This window comes from Hippocampus comes, unplaced genomic scaffold (genome assembly GCF_001891065.2).
Source record: "Hippocampus comes isolate QL1 unplaced genomic scaffold, H_comes_QL1_v1.1 scaffold57, whole genome shotgun sequence".
NCBI classification, from domain to species: domain Eukaryota; kingdom Metazoa; phylum Chordata; class Actinopteri; order Syngnathiformes; family Syngnathidae; genus Hippocampus; species Hippocampus comes.
In genome coordinates, this window is record NW_017805039.1 from 2,026,706 (window position 1) to 2,044,266 (window position 17,561).

The 17,561-nt window shown below is 40.6% G+C and overlaps 3 protein-coding genes across 6 annotated transcripts in view; 2 read left to right on the forward strand and 1 right to left on the reverse strand.

The window, feature by feature from the left end:
* Positions 1-177, reverse strand: part of LOC109512513 (cytochrome P450 3A30-like) — a 6,295-nt gene extending 6,118 nt beyond the window's left edge. Inside the window, exon 1 of the mRNA XM_019864326.1 lies at positions 27-177. Within this exon, the coding sequence (XP_019719885.1) occupies positions 27-97 (71 nt within the window). The 5' untranslated portion in view covers positions 98-177. The remainder of the gene's footprint in view (positions 1-26) is intronic.
* Positions 178-951: 774 nt separating this feature from the next.
* Positions 952-2,279, forward strand: mrpl57 (mitochondrial ribosomal protein L57). Of its 2 annotated transcripts, none has more exons than XM_019864330.1 (2): positions 952-1,102; positions 1,742-2,279. In XM_019864330.1, exon 2 carries the CDS (start codon positions 1,759-1,761, stop codon positions 2,068-2,070), a length of 312 nt encoding a protein of 103 aa, XP_019719889.1. In that variant the 5' UTR covers positions 952-1,102; positions 1,742-1,758; the 3' UTR covers positions 2,071-2,279. The 2 variants fall into 2 exon arrangements, with proteins under 2 accessions (XP_019719889.1, XP_019719888.1); XM_019864329.1 differs by having other exon boundaries at positions 953-1,105; positions 1,735-2,279.
* A 1,779-nt stretch (positions 2,280-4,058) lies between these two features.
* kcnh1a (potassium voltage-gated channel, subfamily H (eag-related), member 1a) overlaps positions 4,059-17,561 on the forward strand; it is a 36,602-nt gene continuing 23,099 nt past the window's right edge. For 2 of the 3 annotated variants that reach the window (XM_019864322.1, XM_019864324.1), the window contains exons 1-6: positions 4,059-4,280; positions 7,453-7,479; positions 9,744-9,867; positions 14,896-15,002; positions 15,181-15,309; positions 16,888-17,006. In XM_019864322.1, the coding sequence (XP_019719881.1) occupies positions 4,208-4,280; positions 7,453-7,479; positions 9,744-9,867; positions 14,896-15,002; positions 15,181-15,309; positions 16,888-17,006 (579 nt within the window). In that variant the 5' untranslated portion in view covers positions 4,059-4,207. The remainder of the gene's footprint in view (positions 4,281-7,452; positions 7,480-9,743; positions 9,868-14,895; positions 15,003-15,180; positions 15,310-16,887; positions 17,007-17,561) is intronic. The other variant, XM_019864323.1, reaches the window with a different exon arrangement.

Sequence of the window (17,561 nt, forward strand, 5' to 3'; positions counted from 1 at the left end):
TATATATATAATAGCAGCTTACTCACAGTAGAAGCAACGCGAAAAATAGAGCTACTAAAATCCATGTTGTCGCCGAAAAAATGTCAAAAGGGAACATTGCATTGCTTGACGAACGCACTCCAGAATGTCAAAACCAGGAAGTAACCCTTGAATTCAACTTCAGAACGCGCAGGCAATGCCAACGATCACGTGACGTCACCGACTCTGCCCATGCGCAAATAACCTCAAATTATGCTTGATATTGTATATTTTACCACGAGGTATTATGTCAAATTTGGATTTAATAACATGTGACTGTAATGGGTGAACAAAAAAAGCAATACCAGTACAAACGCTGTCTCGCTTAAGTTGGAGCTCTCTATCTCGCCGTAGACCCTTTCGTCACAGCGTTCTGCGTTTGTCGTGTTTGTCTGGAAACTGTTCAACCTGCCTTAACTTAGTTTCACAACTTTGAACTGTTCCTATTTCCATTTTAAATTTTAACTCACACCTTGCTATAATTAAATGAGTACACTCAAGAGATTTTAATTTGAATGAAATACCTAACTCAACCCATTTTACGAAAGGTTTAGAAACACAATTTAAGATCTAAAATGATATCTATCCAGAGGTTTAATGCGGAGCATTTTTTTTTTAATAAGCCTTACATTGAGACTTTGGACATTTTATTTTTTGACTAGATAAACACCAAAGAGGTTTGAGAGCCGTTCCAGAACTGGATATTTGAATGATGATCCTCATCAGTCACCCCAACTGGAGTACAGAGACAGTGACACAAAATAGGAAACAGGAAAGAAACAATACTTAGACAATAATTGCAATGTGTTCGTGGATGCAGTTTATAATGTGTCGCACATTGTTTTGCGTTTACATGAGAGAAATGGACAAGTTTAGCAGGATATTGCAGAGACTGTCTGTAAAGGTATTAAAAATTCACTCGCTTAAATTTGAGCTTGCTTGCGTGCCGTAGAACAACCCGGAAGTAGACGCTCGACACGTACATTTCCATATTTATGATTTGGAAGCTTTTGAAATTGGCTCATTTTCTGCCTTCCTAGTTTGTCCTAGGATATTGAACTCATTTTGTTTCGTAAGAGCCGAGGTAAGGTGAACACATTACTCGTTGCGCGTTGTGACAAAACTAATCTTGTCATCTGACCTACAGTTAAGAACACGAGCCACTTGCCAAGTTAGCATTCCGTGCTAGCAACAGGGTTTTGTTTTTTTCTCCAAACCTCCATTTGATCGTGTTTGCCTCGTTTCCAGTGCACTTTGGTTCGTTTGGCACAGACGCATGATCTATTTAGATAAGAGGGAACAAAGTACAGTTATAATTTGATGACACACATGAAGGACGAATGAATGTACCAGGTATATCTCTAACCGATCCACATTGAAGCCTTTTATTTGTTTGGATTTTGAACCACTTCCCCTTCTGTTTCTAAGGTTAAACCACAAAAAGCCAAATGTAGGTGTGGAGTGTGAATCCCTATCAAGGGTCCTGTAGTACTTAACATTTACATTTTCCATTGCTTTAATTGTCCCTTCTGAAATTGGTTGATTTATTTTGTGTACATTTTTTTTAAGACTATTTTTGATCAAGTTCCAAACTGCGCAACTTTGACTGTTGTCGGTACATTTTTTTCAAGACTATTTTTGATCAAGTTCCAAACTGCGCAACTTTGACTGTTGTCGGTTCCATTGACCTTAAAAACAAATCTTTTTTTGTGGGTGCCATCAGAGAAGCAAGCGCCCGCCATGTTCCTCACCCTGGCTCTGCTGCGTAAGGGCATCCCAGGCAAGCAGTGGATCGGCAAGTACCGACGTCCGCGTGCTGTGACGTGGCAGATGAAGCGCAACATGCTGAAACACCTGGAGCGCGAGGCCCAGAATGAGTACTGGATCAGCCGACCCTACATGACGTTGGAGCAGGAGGCCGGACATGCTGCAGACCGCCGGGCGCGCAAATTGCTGCACGTCAAGGAGAACAAATTCAATAATTTCCCTAAACACAAAACCATTACCGATCACCTAGCCCACCTCGGCATCTCCAAGAACTGGTCTTCTTAACACTTCGGTTTGGGAGACAGAAAGACTTTTCAACATGTCATTGTTGTGTTGTAAAAGTGGACCGAAAACCTCAAGGTGGTTGACCAATTTAATTAAACACACAGAAAGGCATAGAAGTGGCTCAATATTGTAACTTTTTGCTAGAAGTGTGTGTCCGCCACCCAATGTATAAGTCATCCATTATATAAAATTCATTTGAAATACTGCAACTGAATTTGTGTTTTCTGTTTATGAAGCTGAGAAATTACCATCTGTTGGGCTAATTTACATAATTCTGCCTGCACAGTTTCTCCACTAATAAAATTGCGAGCTGCATAGTTCCCTGTAAAATCAAGAAAACCCCCTTCACCCCTATCTTCAAATAAGGTGTGGTTGCAAATGGAACATTATACATTTTTGTTGTAAACCGAATTCGAGAAGTACAGAATAAACTGAAATTATTCAGATAATTGAAGCTACTTCTCAACATATTTGATGGGCTATTATTCTGACTTATACTCGTTATGGGGAGGTTGTATTAATTTAAAATGACTGAGTACAGTTTTTGACCTAACGTGAGTTCACGATTGTGGATACAGAGAGTTGATGCTTTATGGTCCCCTTATAGTGCTTTGCTGCCATCTTCACCACAACACCAATATGCTTTCATTGAGGGTGGGGGGAAGCATCCTTTCTTCATGTTTGGCTACGATCCCTTATACTCACCACACTCAAATCAATTTTGTTTCTCCAGTGTTTCATATCTACCTGTTACAGTGGAAAATATCTTACACTGTCCAAATACTTCTGGACATAGCTATATAAACTATACTAGACCTGCACCTGAATGCGCTATGTGGCAACGTCAGACTCTAAAATTATAATATCAGGTACCTGCCTCCAATATAATCCAAGTATGTAATATCGACATGTTTTGATGCACGACAGACAGGTACATCTCGATCAATTACAATAGCTGTGTGATGGAAACCTTAACTTATTTCCATAACTATTGTTTCTCTAAAGAGAAGTTTGAAAATCTTTTTTGAGAATTTACGTTTTTTAATTACATAGTTGAATCAATAATTCAACCTTGAGCAGTTTTTACACACAAGCATCTGTACTAGTGAAGTTAGCGTGATTATAATGTGCCTTAATACACAAGTTTCATTCATTACACGACCACGCTCGTAACTCAAAACAACCCAATCACTCATGATCCTTCCCAAAGAAAGGAATAGAAATGCCATTAATCAATTTCAGCATCTCCAACCATTTTTATGATGTGTTGTCAAAAAGGAAAATAGAACTCTATGATATTTTTGTTTTAAAAACTTGCAGTAATATAATATTGCATCTAAAGAAGAGTTTCTTCATTATACTACAGTAATTCATTGATGTGTGCTTCTTGGCCACCAGGGGCAGTATAATACATTAACGCAGACAACCGAAGAAGAGTTACAGTTTAACTACTGTCGTTTTTAATGGAGGTTAAAAATGCTTTAAATCACATGAAAGTAAGTATCCTTCTATTTTCTGTCGACATTTTATTTTACATTTTATATTTATAAGCACATTTGATGTTTTGATATCCGGTGAATCACGTCATTACCTTGCCGATGGTGTTGCCGAGTGCCCATTATGAATTCGCATTAAGCTAAGAATTACTGCTTGTTGTGAAGTTTAGTTGAGTTCACTGCTCGCAATTTTGTTCGCAAGTTAACGCAAAGCTCGGCCGAGCAACGGCTCGTATCTCGAAGCGCCACTGTACTTTTTGCCACCTAATGAAATACCCCCTGGAAAGCTCACACGCGAGTGTGTGCACACTTCCATCCTGCAGGTGTCACTGTGGCACCTCCTTCTGCTCCATGATACGAGGGAGGGAGGGATGATGTTGATGAGGAGGCGGAAGAAGCCTCGAGCCCCCCCGTAGTCGGGATGGCCCCTCCCCTCCAAGTCAGCATCTCAGGCGTTCTCCTCCCTCCTCCTCCTGAATGATGATGATGATGATGATGATGAGGAGATGTAGCAGCAGCAGGCTGAGGAGCCAGCAGCCACAGCCGCCGCACAAGCAGCACACACACACCCACGCCGCGGTACCATGACGCCGGAGCACCGCACGGAAGCTCGCTCGGAGGAGGCCGAGTGAAGCGGCAGGATGGCGGGGGGCCGCCGGGGACTTGTGGCCCCTCAGAATACTTTTTTGGAGAATATCGTCAGGCGCTCCAACGGTAAAACCAGCTTTCGCTCTCTTCGTGTGTGTGTGTGTGTGTGTGTGTGTGTGTGTGTGTGTGTGTGTGTGTGCGCGCGTGTGTGCGTATGCCTGTGCGCGTGTGTTTTCTGACTGTATTGATCCATTGAGTCCCAATTAATCCACTGTCTTTGACTAATTAGGAACTAATTTTTGAAGGGGTGTGATGAATAAAGTTACAGTTTTAAATGATGCTGCAAATTGGGAACAAGCGCCCCCAAAAACAAACACCACACCCTGTCATTATGGATCATTTCAAAATCATTCATTGTAGTCGGATAGATGGACAGATAGATATTCATCTCGAGAGGGTAAATTTAAGAAATTAAAATGTCATCGCAGCAAAATTCCTGTACTGTATTTATTTTTCCAATTTCCTACAGACACGTTTGCGCATGGTCAGTAAATACAGCCTATGATGATCCACTAATATTTGTACAATTAGTGCAAAGCGTGACGTAACTGACAGTAACGTATTGATGAATTGATCTAATATGGACAGTGTATGAAACATATGTTATACAGATTGTCTATGAGGCAAAATAGCAAAATTTCACATTCAAACTTGAGAACAAACATTAAGACACTGAAATAATGTCAAATGAAACTTAAAACTGTAGAAGAACGGGCAATCATATAACAGTGTATAGGATTTTTGTTAACATGCCAATCAATCAACTGCAGGCTTCTAACTTGTGATGACATAAAAACCTCCTACAGGATTGATTTGGACAGAGGGAGATTGATGGACCAGAATTAATACCAACAAAACACACACACACACACACACACACACACACACGCACACACACACACACACACACACACACACACACACACACACACACACACACACACAAAAGAATATCGTCCCTTGCAAAATTTAATTAGAGCAACTTTTATATGAGAAGCTCTTGGAATTCTCTCAGGGAACAAGACTGTTCCTTTACTCACTCCCATTAAAGCAATGCATTTTTAATTTCCTGCATAATTACACAAGAGCAACACAAGTCTCTGGTGTCTCTTATATGGGTAGTAATGCATATGTGCCGCAAACTGTTAAGCCATATGTGCAGAAAAGTGCTAATCACTGGACTCTGAGGTAGTCTGTGGCGGTTGTTAAAAGGCCGGGCTGAGGGGGGGTGCGTGTACATCACACTTTTCAAAAGGCTGAAAATCGTGAGCAAATCAGGGAGAAAAAAAATGAGTCAGCACAAACAACTCACAGGCCGATCGGTCAGGATCATCTTTTAGAGGCTCGATTTTGGGTGGAAAAGAGTTAAAATGTGCAAATTAGGACTGATTATCGCCATGTGTGTTCCCCGCTTTCAGTGTTGAACAGGTGAGGATTGTTTTCCAGATTATGAGGGGAGAAACTCACTCCTTGACATATCCCACACAGGCTGTTGAATTGGTCAGGAGAAATGTTAGCGACATTCGATAACCTGACCTTTGATGACTTTGATCAGAAGTGTTGGAAAAGGCTCAGAGCCGTGAAATGGGTGTTTGCCAAAATTCACAAAAAGAGGATGAAAATCCACCCCTTCAAAACAAAAGCCAACGCGACCTTGGGCGATCCGCGGATTAGCCGGCACTAAATCTGGAGCTAATGGGAGCCAAGAGTGCTAATCTGAAAAGAGCGCTAGCTGCTTGGGTGGATGGATGTTACAAAGTCTCTCGCTCATTCATCGTTTGTTTTTGTTTTTTTTCTTGTTGTCTTATGTAACACTTCATATTAATGAGGAATGGTTTTTTTTTTGTCTTCAATCCTGGACTATGAGTGAACATGAGTAGTTCAAAACACGCCCATCTAGTTATTAACAAAATATGACTCGACTCCAACAAGAATATGTAAACAATTTGTTTCACTGATGGCCACCATTTTTAGCTCACTTGCTAACGAGCTAGCCGCAGTACCTACATCCTTGTTGTATCTCACTGATCAACATTTCATTTAATAACGCTTATATCACTCACTCCATGTTTAAACACAACATGGCGTTTGTCCAATTAGTATTTTAACTTATAGTTATTGCCTTTTTTTTTTTTTGTCTAAATGTTCTAATGTCTAATGTCTAAATGACCATGCTAAGCAGCGAGCCGCATCTCATCACTGTCGCTTTGGCTCTATTTTTTTCATATTGGCCAAGAAACAAATGTTCATCTTTCCATATGTCAACGGGATGTTTGCTCCCACATTAGCCACAACAAGTAAGAGTTGATTAATATTTCATCACTTAATTTTAAATATTTTGATAGTCTTTTGAAATCAGTTGAAACAAATTGTTTCAACGTTGTCTACAGGATTTAGCATGCTAACCACTTAGCTGCGGCTCTCACTGGCCCTGTATTGCGGCAAATCATTTTTGTTGTGGTGGTGGTTAGCATGCTAAATCCTGTAGACAACTTTGAAACAAATTGTTTCAACTGATTTCAAAAGACTATCAAAATATTTAAAATTAAGAATTGAAATACAACTATATTTACTAAACTAAGTCATTTTTCAGCAGTGGGCTATGTTATTCTTTTCTTCTGACGAGCAAACTAAACCACTATCTCTTGATGTCAGCTCGATGTTATGCTAGCATGTTTTCCACAAGTAGTGGAACATATTTGAGGTGATTAATCGGTCAATTTGTTGCAAATTGAGTTTTGTATTTTATTCACAAACTGCTCAATTTTTTCCCTCCAAAGAAGGCTCCTGATTTCAGCATGCTAACGAGCTAGCCGATGCTCAACACACCCGTCCATATTTCTCAAATCAACGTTTTATTGGAATCGATTTGAACTTGTCGTGGTCGTACTGAAGGTACAGAAAATCATCTTTCGGAAATAAATAAATAATTTCTTTTTTGTGAATGTTGGGTTGGCAAAGAGACCTTTCTTAGCATCAGCTGGATGTTATGTGAAGGTGTTCGCTGCAACATATAAAACTTGTTTTGGGTTGAGTTTAGTTCATTTTAGTCCCATAAGTAGTTTGTTAGTAAAATACTATTTTGTTGATCGCAATTTGAGCACAATTGTCACTCCACCATTTTCTTGTTTTGGTTGTTGGCACATTTCATCCTTTTGTTTTTCTTTTGGTCACACATTCAAACAGATGTTTGTCATATGAATCTGTTAACTCTTGTTTTTCTTTTCACAAATTTCAGTTTGGACACTGTCACATAGACAGACAGGTACTATAAACTAAATAGCTTCTTATGTTTTCGTTACACTATCTTCCTTACCTCCCCCCTTCTCATTCTAGTGTATCATTAAAATGTTCTATACCAAATGTTGTTAATTTACAAAGCGCTCACTAACTACTGAGCTGTAAACATATTTTACAAATATTTGTTCTAACACAAGAGTTAGAGATTTGGATTTCCCAAGAGTAACATCCATCTGATCATTGTAAAATAACACGTTGGCATGGAACATCTTGTACATTCTATTGTGTTGTCATTAATATAGTCTGACGTGATGAAAAAAAAAGTGTTTTTATGTGTGAGTGTGTGTATTTGTTTATGTATGTGGTTTGAAATGTAAATTTTCCTCCCCCTGTCCTTTCTCCCTGTGTAATTTGTGTACAATTTGTGTTATAAAGATTTTTTTTCTTTTTTATTGCATCACTTGTCTATTATTTTTACACTTTATTAGCATAAAGTGGCATTGGTTGTTTTCACAATTATGATAATATCATTTTGAATATTTTCCAAACAAGTTGAGTCTTTAATGTGGTTATCATGTCATAAAACATTTTTTGATAGGGACTTAAATGGAATCACGTCATTGTTGTCGTATGCAGCCTTTAAAAAAATTTTAACAACAAAAAAATTTTGCCGTGATTTCAGGGATGGGCATAATAATCCACAAATCGATGAACCGACTATTAATTTAAAAAAAGATAGTTGCTTGGAAAACTATTTAAAAAAACATTTTTTTCCCCAAAGGACACTTGAAGCACACATGTTTTTGATCTTTTTAGCCACTGCTTTCAAGAAACGTTAATAATTAATAAACGACAATTTAGAGCCAGAAGTAAGGCGCAACACCAGGAATGCTGCGACATTCTCAATGACGACAGATTTTTTGTTGTTGTTGTTAATATTTGAAGATCATGCATTGACGGCAAACAGACCGTGAAACAAGTGCCATAGTGGCACTGATTGTCTCGGGCTATTAGCATATTGACTATGAGTAAGTGTAGCTCCGAGGTGCTGCTCACCTTTTTAATATGCAAAATAAGCCGCGTTAAAACCCACTGCCATTTTTTTCAATGACCTTTAAAACTAATAACGGCAGTTATTGATATTTGCAGACAAATGAGCGATCATGACGATTATCCTCGGTGATCCTTCTCCATTTAGCCTAGAAAAAATATATAACAAAATCACGCACACACCTCTGTTAAAATGAACTCCACGGAGGTATCTGTGTCAGTGTGTGCAGTCGAATTTGTCAGTCTTACCTCCGCCGCGTGTAATGAAGCATCATGGACGCTAATGAACATTGATCAAGTGTGTTGGGAACTCTGAAATCAAAGGTTTGTCCTTGTAATATAAATAACGATAGACAAGCTGTTGGACACTACGTGCAAAATACACTCCAAAATCTTTTGGCCAGATGTATCAAGACAATTATCGCATCCCAAATAATGAATTTGGTCTTGTCGTGTGAGAAGAATAGTAGAAATAGGAATTATAATCAACCACCGATACATAGATTAACAATCCAGTGGCGCAATTAACTGCTCTCACTTCTTCACCTCAGTGCGATAAGTGACATTAAAACGGGAGTTTAGAACTTTACACGCAGAGACATTAAATATGGTTATCGATAATAGCAATGACTGGCATTGAAATGGGAGTTTAGAACATGCAGAGAGCACAAACACATTTTTCTATTCAATAAAATGGTGTTCACTACATGGCTGTGACCAGCAGAGGCGCTGTTGTGCCACCGAGTTTGCGCAACACACCAAGTCCGCAATACAACGTAGCTCAATCATTCTGATTGGTACGATGACGTTGATTAAAATGGGACGTTCAAAGGGCGGAAATACATTTTCCCGATAATCAAAATGGGGTTGACTACCTGGCTGCAACCAGCAGAGGCGCTGTTGGGTCAATCAGGGACCCCAAAAAAAAGAGTTTCAAATGCTATATGTGCTATGGGAAGTGGAGGAAGATAGCTCTGAGTTAGCTGCTAATACTATTGCCATGAACTGCTTCTTAACATCCTTTTGGCTTTTTTTTTTTTTTCCGCTTGTGTCCTTTCAATGTCTCCAATAACACTCCCTTTTAATTTCCCCCCATATTTTCTTTTGAATCTGATCAAAGGCAAATGTTTCCGATCTCCCCGAGTTTCTCAGAGTGTTGAAGGGATGCCGGCGTTAACCCCTCAAGCGTTTGCCTTCTTGTGCTTCTTGTGTTTTTGTCCCCCCCCCCGGGCCAAGCAGACACCAACTTTGTGCTGGGCAACGCGCAAATTGTGGACTGGCCCATCGTCTACAGCAACGACGGATTCTGCAAACTGTCGGGGTACCACAGGGCCGAGGTCATGCAGAAGAGCAGCACCTGCAGGTAAGCCGCAGCCATTGGTTTATCTACATGTCAATCATTTTTTTTATATCATGATTATGTTTAAAAAAAAAAAAATAAAACCAAGATAAAAAATGTCAAAATTTTTCCACCAATTTCATTTCATTTGTTCTAGTTGGCTTTTCCTGACATTTTTTTTTCTTTCTAACCGAAGTCTGCTATGCGGAAATGTTCGTAATTCCCTTCACAATGACTGAGGCTCCAGTTCGAGCTGAAGAAAAAAAAAATCCAAGAAAAAGTCTTCTAGAACAGCTGAACTTTATTCTTTAGGGTTAATCAGAGGTACTTTAAATGGTGGCAGGTTTTTGCTGCCTCCCATTTTAACATGAATTTGAATGTGTTGGAAGTTGTTTGTTCTTACCTCTGCCTTGGAAAGATTATTTTCATCAATTGAGTTGTCAATCTTGTAGACCACATGAATGTTTTTCACAGTCCGTTAATATAATTTGTCATCAGCTGTTTTTTTCTGGTTCACCGTCGTTGCAGTCATTGGTGTTGACGAGTTCTCTGCTGGCATCTCATCTGGTGGTGTTCATTTTATCCGAGCGTGATGCAGCAGATGTAGCAGCAGCCTCAATTAGAGAGTGGTTTTTCAAATGAATAATAGATCCCGTTGTTGTTAAATCGACAAAATGGAGGCCATACGTCATCATTTTCTGTGCTCCCTCAGTGGCGCTATGCGCCATTTATGCCCAAGTCTCGGGATTGGTTATTGGAACAAGTGGACGATCGGTTCACAGTGAAAAAAAAGAACTCAATACAGAGTTTTCGTTTTACAGTGTTTGTTTTTTTGTTTGTTTAAAAGTCACTATTGGTTATTGGAACAAGTGGACGATCGGTTCACAGTGAAAAAAAAGAACTCAATACAGAGTTTTCGTTTTACAGTCTAACGGCAAGCGTTTTGTCTGGAAAGCAGTCTGAGCATTTATTCGATACCCTTGATATCGAGCTGAACATCCATTTACTCCTATAGTGTTTGCCCTCACGACCAAAACAATTCGGCGCATGACAAGAAGGACGGTGTCTCGCTATGAACATTTTTCCACTGTTTGTTCCACATTTGGCAACTCGTGTGCAGTTAAAATATGACCAGTAAACTACTGTTTGACACTACTAGTAGCACCATAATGTTTGCGAGTAGTTTTCCCTCACTCGTAATATAGAGTCGTCCTACTAGTGTGGAAAAATGTCATATAACAACGGAAAAACAACTCGTGTACAGTTAAAATATGACCAGTAAACTACTGTTCGACGCTACTAGTAGCACCATAATGCTTGCTAGTAATTTTCCATCACTCCCTCAATATAGAGTCATCCTACCAGTGTGGAAAAATGTCATATAACAACGGAAAAACATTTCGAGTTAGCCAGTCATTCTAATAGTGCGCTAAATTGTCTTATTAGTTTGGACATGGAGCAAACTGATACACGGAAAACCCATTTGAGCATTTATTTGATGTCTCACTGACATCCAGCTCAACGTTCATGTACTAGCATGCTCTTAGCCTTCACTAGGAGGACTGCTAATTTTGGCGCACAGATGCCAACTAGTGCACAGTTTTGTCTCCCTCGTGACAGCTAGGTTTCTTACTACTATGCCAAAGTTATCCTGCTCGTTCCGAGAAATGTCAGCAGTGGAAAAATCGAGTCATTTGTCTACTGCGCTGAATTGTCTTACTAGTGAAGACAAAAAGCGTACCTAAAGCACGGGTATCAAGGATATTGAAGACATTCTCAAGTGACTTTCCATTCGTGCAGCTAAAAGAAAGGAGCCGCTCAATTAATAGATTTTCATTAGAAAAAAATAAAATATCAAAGTGCGGTAATGAGACGGAACTCGCTGATGAAAGATGCGGGGGGCCGAGTGAAAGCCCCCCCCCCATCCCACGGCTTGCTGAAGGCATCGTGGATCGTTTTACGTCTCCTTGTCGCGGGGATGAGGGGAGTGGGGCATGTCGTAAGAGTGATCCAATGGAAAAAGCGTACCTAAACCAGGGGTATCAAAGACATTCTCAAGCGACTTTCCATTCATGCAGCTAAAAGAAAGGAGCCGCTCAATTAATAGATTTTCATTAGAAAAAAATAAAATATCAAAGTGCGGTAATGAGACGGAACTCGCTGATGAAAGATGCGGGGGGCCGAGTGAAAGCCCCCCCCCCATCCCACGGCTTGCTGAAGGCATCGTGGATCGTTTTACGTCTCCTTGTCGCGGGGATGAGGGGAGTGGGGCATGTCGTAAGAGTGATCCAATGGAAATATTGCAAATGACAGCGCCTCTTAAGCCTCGGCGTCGACGCGCCGCGTGTTGACTGTGAGCGTTTAACCAGTGTGCCAGTAAGCAGTAAATTAATAGGATCACATCACGATGGCGCGCCGCTGCCAGATTTGCAAATGGTGTGAGATTTCTTGTGTTTTGTCACAGCCAGCACTGCTGATTTGGAGCCTCGGGTGCTCCGGCATAAGCTTCAGAACACTTGCCAGCACCAACACTGAACACACTCGTAGTGTGTCACTGTGAGTGTCTGTGTGTGTGCTCTGATTCGTTTTACGTTTATTTTTAGTCACAGGTTCTTTTTTTTTTTGTGTGTGTGTAAGGAGGAACCAGACCTAAAATCACCTCACTGTATTTAGCCGATTTTAGATAAGTCATTACACAATCAGTGTGTAGATTTTTAGTCACTGTTGCACTCGAAATAATGCTGCACACTTTATATGACTGGGTCAAAAAGCAAACACAAACAAACACCAAAAACAATTAGGTCTTTTTTTTTCTCTTTTGTTTGTTTTTTGACCCAGCAATTTTAAGTGTGTGGGTTATTTCCTGAAACCACACGCTGGGTAGCTGTGGATTTTCAGCAGATTGGGTTACTTTTATCCAAGGTTGGGTTAATTATTCTGACCCATTAAATTGGGTTGAAGATTGCATTTGGGCGGGCTAAAGAACCAAAACTGATCACCTCACTCTAAAAACATCCATCCATCCATCCATCCATCCATTTTCTGATCCGCTTTAACCTCACAAGGGTCGCGGGGTGTGCTGAAGCCTATCCCAGCCGTCTTTGGGGACACCCTGAACCGCTTGCCAGCCAATCGCAGGGCACACACAGACGAACAACCATCCGCGCTCACACTCACACCTCGGGACAATTTTGAGTGTTCAATCAGCTTGCCATGCATGTTTTTTGGAAAGTGGGAGGAAACCGGAGTACCCGGAGAAAACCCACGCAGGCACGGGGAGAACATGCAAAATCCACACAGGAAGGCTGGCACTGGAATCGTACGTTTGCACTGTGAGGTCGACGCGCTAAACACTCGATCACCGGGCCGCCCCACTCTAAAAACAATTGGATAAAGAAATAACCCGATTTGGGTAAAAAAAAAATGTACTGATCCTCTATATGGGTCAATTTCTTCTCAACATGTTCCAAGCATTTGATGCCCAGTTGCGTGGTTGGACGCTAGACGATGAGGCTATAAAACATTCACAGTGTGTGCAGCTAGTTTTTGATGTTTTGACAAGATGACTCCCAACATAAAAAAAAAAACCGCATACTCATTTCCAACATCTGAGCCTTCTTTGCTGCGGATCAAAGATTTGTGTCCCGAGTCTCTCAGGACAAACCCCGCGGGAATCCCCGACACGCGACGAGCGAGTGACTTGCGGAATTTTTTTTTTCGTTGCCTTTCTTTGAAGAAAGTGGCATTCAGAAAGAAAGAGGACAATTCGGAAAACATCAGGCGCTCGTCTGAAAAGTTGTCCCGCGGCGTCGAAATGTAGCCTTGTTAATTAAATTGAGCTTTTCCGTTTGCATTTCAAAACAAACCCACCCGCGCGATATATTTAGATCGGGGCTGACGGCGCAAAAGCGCGCGATCAGTGACCCGTCCTCCGGATAATGTATTCATTACAGCAGGTAAGAATCTTCGCTTTTTCACTCTGACAAAGGCCATAAATGCTCATCTGCTTCTGCTCAATTTTTCACGCAGCAATCAGGCTGAGTACCTGCGGGTGTACATTGATGAATAGCGTGTCATTTAAGGCTTTTGTGGGGAGGAATTTAAGGAAGAAAAACGAAGCCCTACAGACAGGATGTATCCAGATGGATGGCTTATTATTTTTTACAAAAATCTTCATTGCTTTTCACAATCTGATGAATAAAGAATGGTTTGCAGAAAAGAAAGAAAGAAAAAAAAGCCTATTCTTTCGTTAGAATTTCCTCTCAGTATCTGAAAACCAAAAACTGGACATTCTTGTTGTTTTTCTACATTTAAAGTAATGAAAATGACTGAAATCTTTTTTTTTTTTTTGGGGGGGGGGCGGGGGTCATTCCAGAATAATTTATTTGGAAATTGATTGTGACATCTAAAGAATTTGTAGCCATTTTTGGAGAATTTCTTTTTCCAATCAGATTTAAAAAACGAATCTCAAGTTATTGTCGATTGTCTCACCATCGGAAAAACAAAGCGCGGTCTTTTTTGTTGTTGTTTTCAGATTGAAATGAGTGTTAAATTTAATCGGATGTAAAACAGAGACACTTTTTATTTTTTATTTTCAATTTTGAAAACAAGCCCTTCCCTATTGTCTGACAAAAACAAAACTAGAAATTAATTTTTTGCTCCCATTTTTCATTGTTTTTTTATTCGTTTTTTGAGATATTAAAAAAAAAAACATGTAATTGTAATTTTTTTCCACTCTTTCTGTTCCATAAAATCAATTAACATATCCATGAAGTACACGAAGAAGTGGATTTATTTTCAAAATAAAAATAAATAACACATTTCGGATTTTTTTTTGGCCATTTTATCGAAAATTTATTTGTTTTCAGATTTCAAACAAAATGGAAGGAAAAAAAAATATTTAAAAATGGAAACATTTGGGGACAGCATTCATTGAAAAACTATTTCAACAAGGGAATATTCAAAACAAAAATCTAAGTAACCTATTAAAACATTTGTACATTCATTAATGTCTACTCTTTCAATGTCAAATTTTTTATTTTTTTTTTCCAGCTTCATGTATGGCGAGCTCACCGACAAAGACACGACAGAAAAAGTGCGTCTGACGTTTGAGAACTACGAGATGAACTCATTTGAAATCCTCATGTACAAAAAGAACAGTGAGTACCCCGCATTCCCCTCATCATGCAAATGTATTCCGGAATGTGCACGGCTTACTTCAAAGTGGTCTCTGAACACTTCCTCGCCGGTTGATGCCGAGTCGCCAATGTTTGTTTCCACCTGTGTCGTCAGCGCGGAATCACTGTGACCTTTTAAGATGATTCCTTGTGCTTTTAGGGACGCCCGTGTGGTTCTTTGTCAAGATCGCGCCCATTCGAAATGAGCAGGAGAAGGTGGTCCTGTTTTTGTGCACCTTCAGTGACATCACCGCCTTCAAACAGCCCATCGAGGACGACTCGTCCAAAGGTTGGTCACGTGGAGACAAACTAAGAACTTGTTTTGGACTTGAGCGCGGTACGATGACAGTAAACTCAAATTAACGCGCTTCACAAGAAGCAGTTTGGAAGATAGTGAACAATTTTTCGAAAAATGAGGCTTCAAGCTCTTTTCCACTTCCAGTTTGAGGTGTTTGTCACACGAAGCAGAAAACAAAGAGACACATACACGTGCACTTGAAACAGCCACGTAATTTTGCCTTCGAAACATGCAAATGGGATCATAACTGAAACTAATTTGAACACAAACTGTGCAGCCAACCGTGTAGATCTTCTTTATCCTCTGTGAAGAATTCTAATATACTTCCCCCAAAGTGGTCAAGCCACGCACACAAGACCAGCACAATATTCACTGAAGTGAATGAAAACAGGGCGGCATGGTGGTCGACTGGTTAGCACGTCGACCTCACCGTGCAGAGGTATAGGGTTCAATTCCCGCTCCGTTTGGATGTTCTCCCCGTACCTGCGTGGGTTTTTTGTCAGGGTATTCCGGTTTCCCAAAAAACATGCATGGCAGGTTAATGGAACACTTTAATTTGTTGCTAGGTGTGATTGTGAGCAAATGGTTGTCCGTCTATGTGTGCCCTGCCATTGGCTGGCAACCGGTTCAGGGGGTCCCCCGCCTACAGCCCGAAGACAGCTGGGTTTGGCTCCAGACGCCCGTGACCCTTTGTGAGGATGAGCGGATTAGAAAATAGATGGATGGATGAATCAAAACATTACGGCTAAAACTGATTTTATTTTACCATCTGCCTAATTAGGTCCTTACTGTATGTTTTTATGAAGTACAATATTATAGAGTGCACGTTTTCTTACCGCTGCAATAGGTGAAAATCATCTAAGAAAAGTTTAAAAAAAAAAAAGGGGGGGGGGAAGAAAGCTTCACCCCTCTCACACGCTTTTTTTGGTGAGTATTTTCAGTGTTTTGCTGACGGGAAAAGGGCGACTATCGTATAACATCAATTTGAGAAAAAGGAAAAGAAGAAGACTTCCTGCACAACAAAATACTGGCTATAAGAGACAAGAGTTAATACTTGAAATCCTCGATACAGACTACATCGGTACAACATTATGTTTTTTTTTCCGACCGCCGCCCTCCTTCAGTCGTGCTCGTTTTTTTTTTTCATAAATCACTAAAAATACTGTGATGGTCTTTTTATAGCTGTTACCAGCCGTGGAAATACATACTGTATGGGATCATACAGGAAGAAAGTTCTTTTGTCTCTTGCATCAAAGTGTGTTTACTGGTGCACGGGAGATACCGACGCACTTTCAAATGATGAAATAAAATGTAAAAAACACAAATCCACAGGGAGATGAGTGTGAGAAAAGTGAGACGAATACAAGGGAATGTGGGTAGAATTCAATATTGACTTGCAAAAGGTGGACCCAAGCGGAGGGAAGCAAGCTGACGAGACAACAAAGGACACCTGGGCTAAGACACAAGTGACCGGAGGGAGCTGATTGGTAGACACGATGACGAGGCCTGACGAGAACAGGCGGAAACGAAACGTGATATCCTAACGGCGTTCCATTTGGCGTGTTGCAGGTTGGGGTAAGTTTGCCCGACTGACCCGAGCTCTGACCAGCAGCCGAGGCGTCTTGCAGCAGCTGCAGCCCACCGTCCACAAAGGAGAGAACGTACACAAGCACTCGCGCCTGGCTGAGGTAAGCCCCCCCCCACAACCTTCTGTCTACGTCTGTCCATCTATCTCTATGTGATTACCTCTTCCAAGGAAGGATTCGGTCTTCTACCAGCGTGTTTGGGTCCTTTTGCGATGCAGTGTTGAACAAATTTCAAAGTATCATCATCAAAAATTGCTTTAATGCAGATTGTTTATTCCCTTTGGTATTTTTTGAGACAGGATTGCACAATTTTTAAATTTTTTTTTTCAAGAGCTGTCTTTTTATATCATATATTTTTATCCCACTTTGACCAGATTTGAGTTGGCACTGGGGAGTGGGCTTGGCTTAGGGCGGGGGTCTCCAACATGGCACTGTTGTAAAAATAGCTCACCACACAGTAAGGTCAAAAAGGAACTGATCCAATTGAATGGGTTATTTATGGACATCCACCTAGCCGTTATCTGATCCTCTTTATCTGAAAACAACTCCATTTATGATTATCCATCCATCCATTATCCTCACAAGGGTCGCGGCGGGTGCTGGAGCCTATCCCAGCCGTCTTCGGGCAGTAGGCGGGGGACACCCTGAACCGGTTGC

Bases quoted from the DNA above. Each gene is read 5' to 3' on its own strand.
- mrpl57 (XM_019864330.1), top strand. From the start codon at position 1,759: ATGTTCCTCACCCTGGCTCTGCTGCGTAAGGGCATCCCAGGCAAGCAG.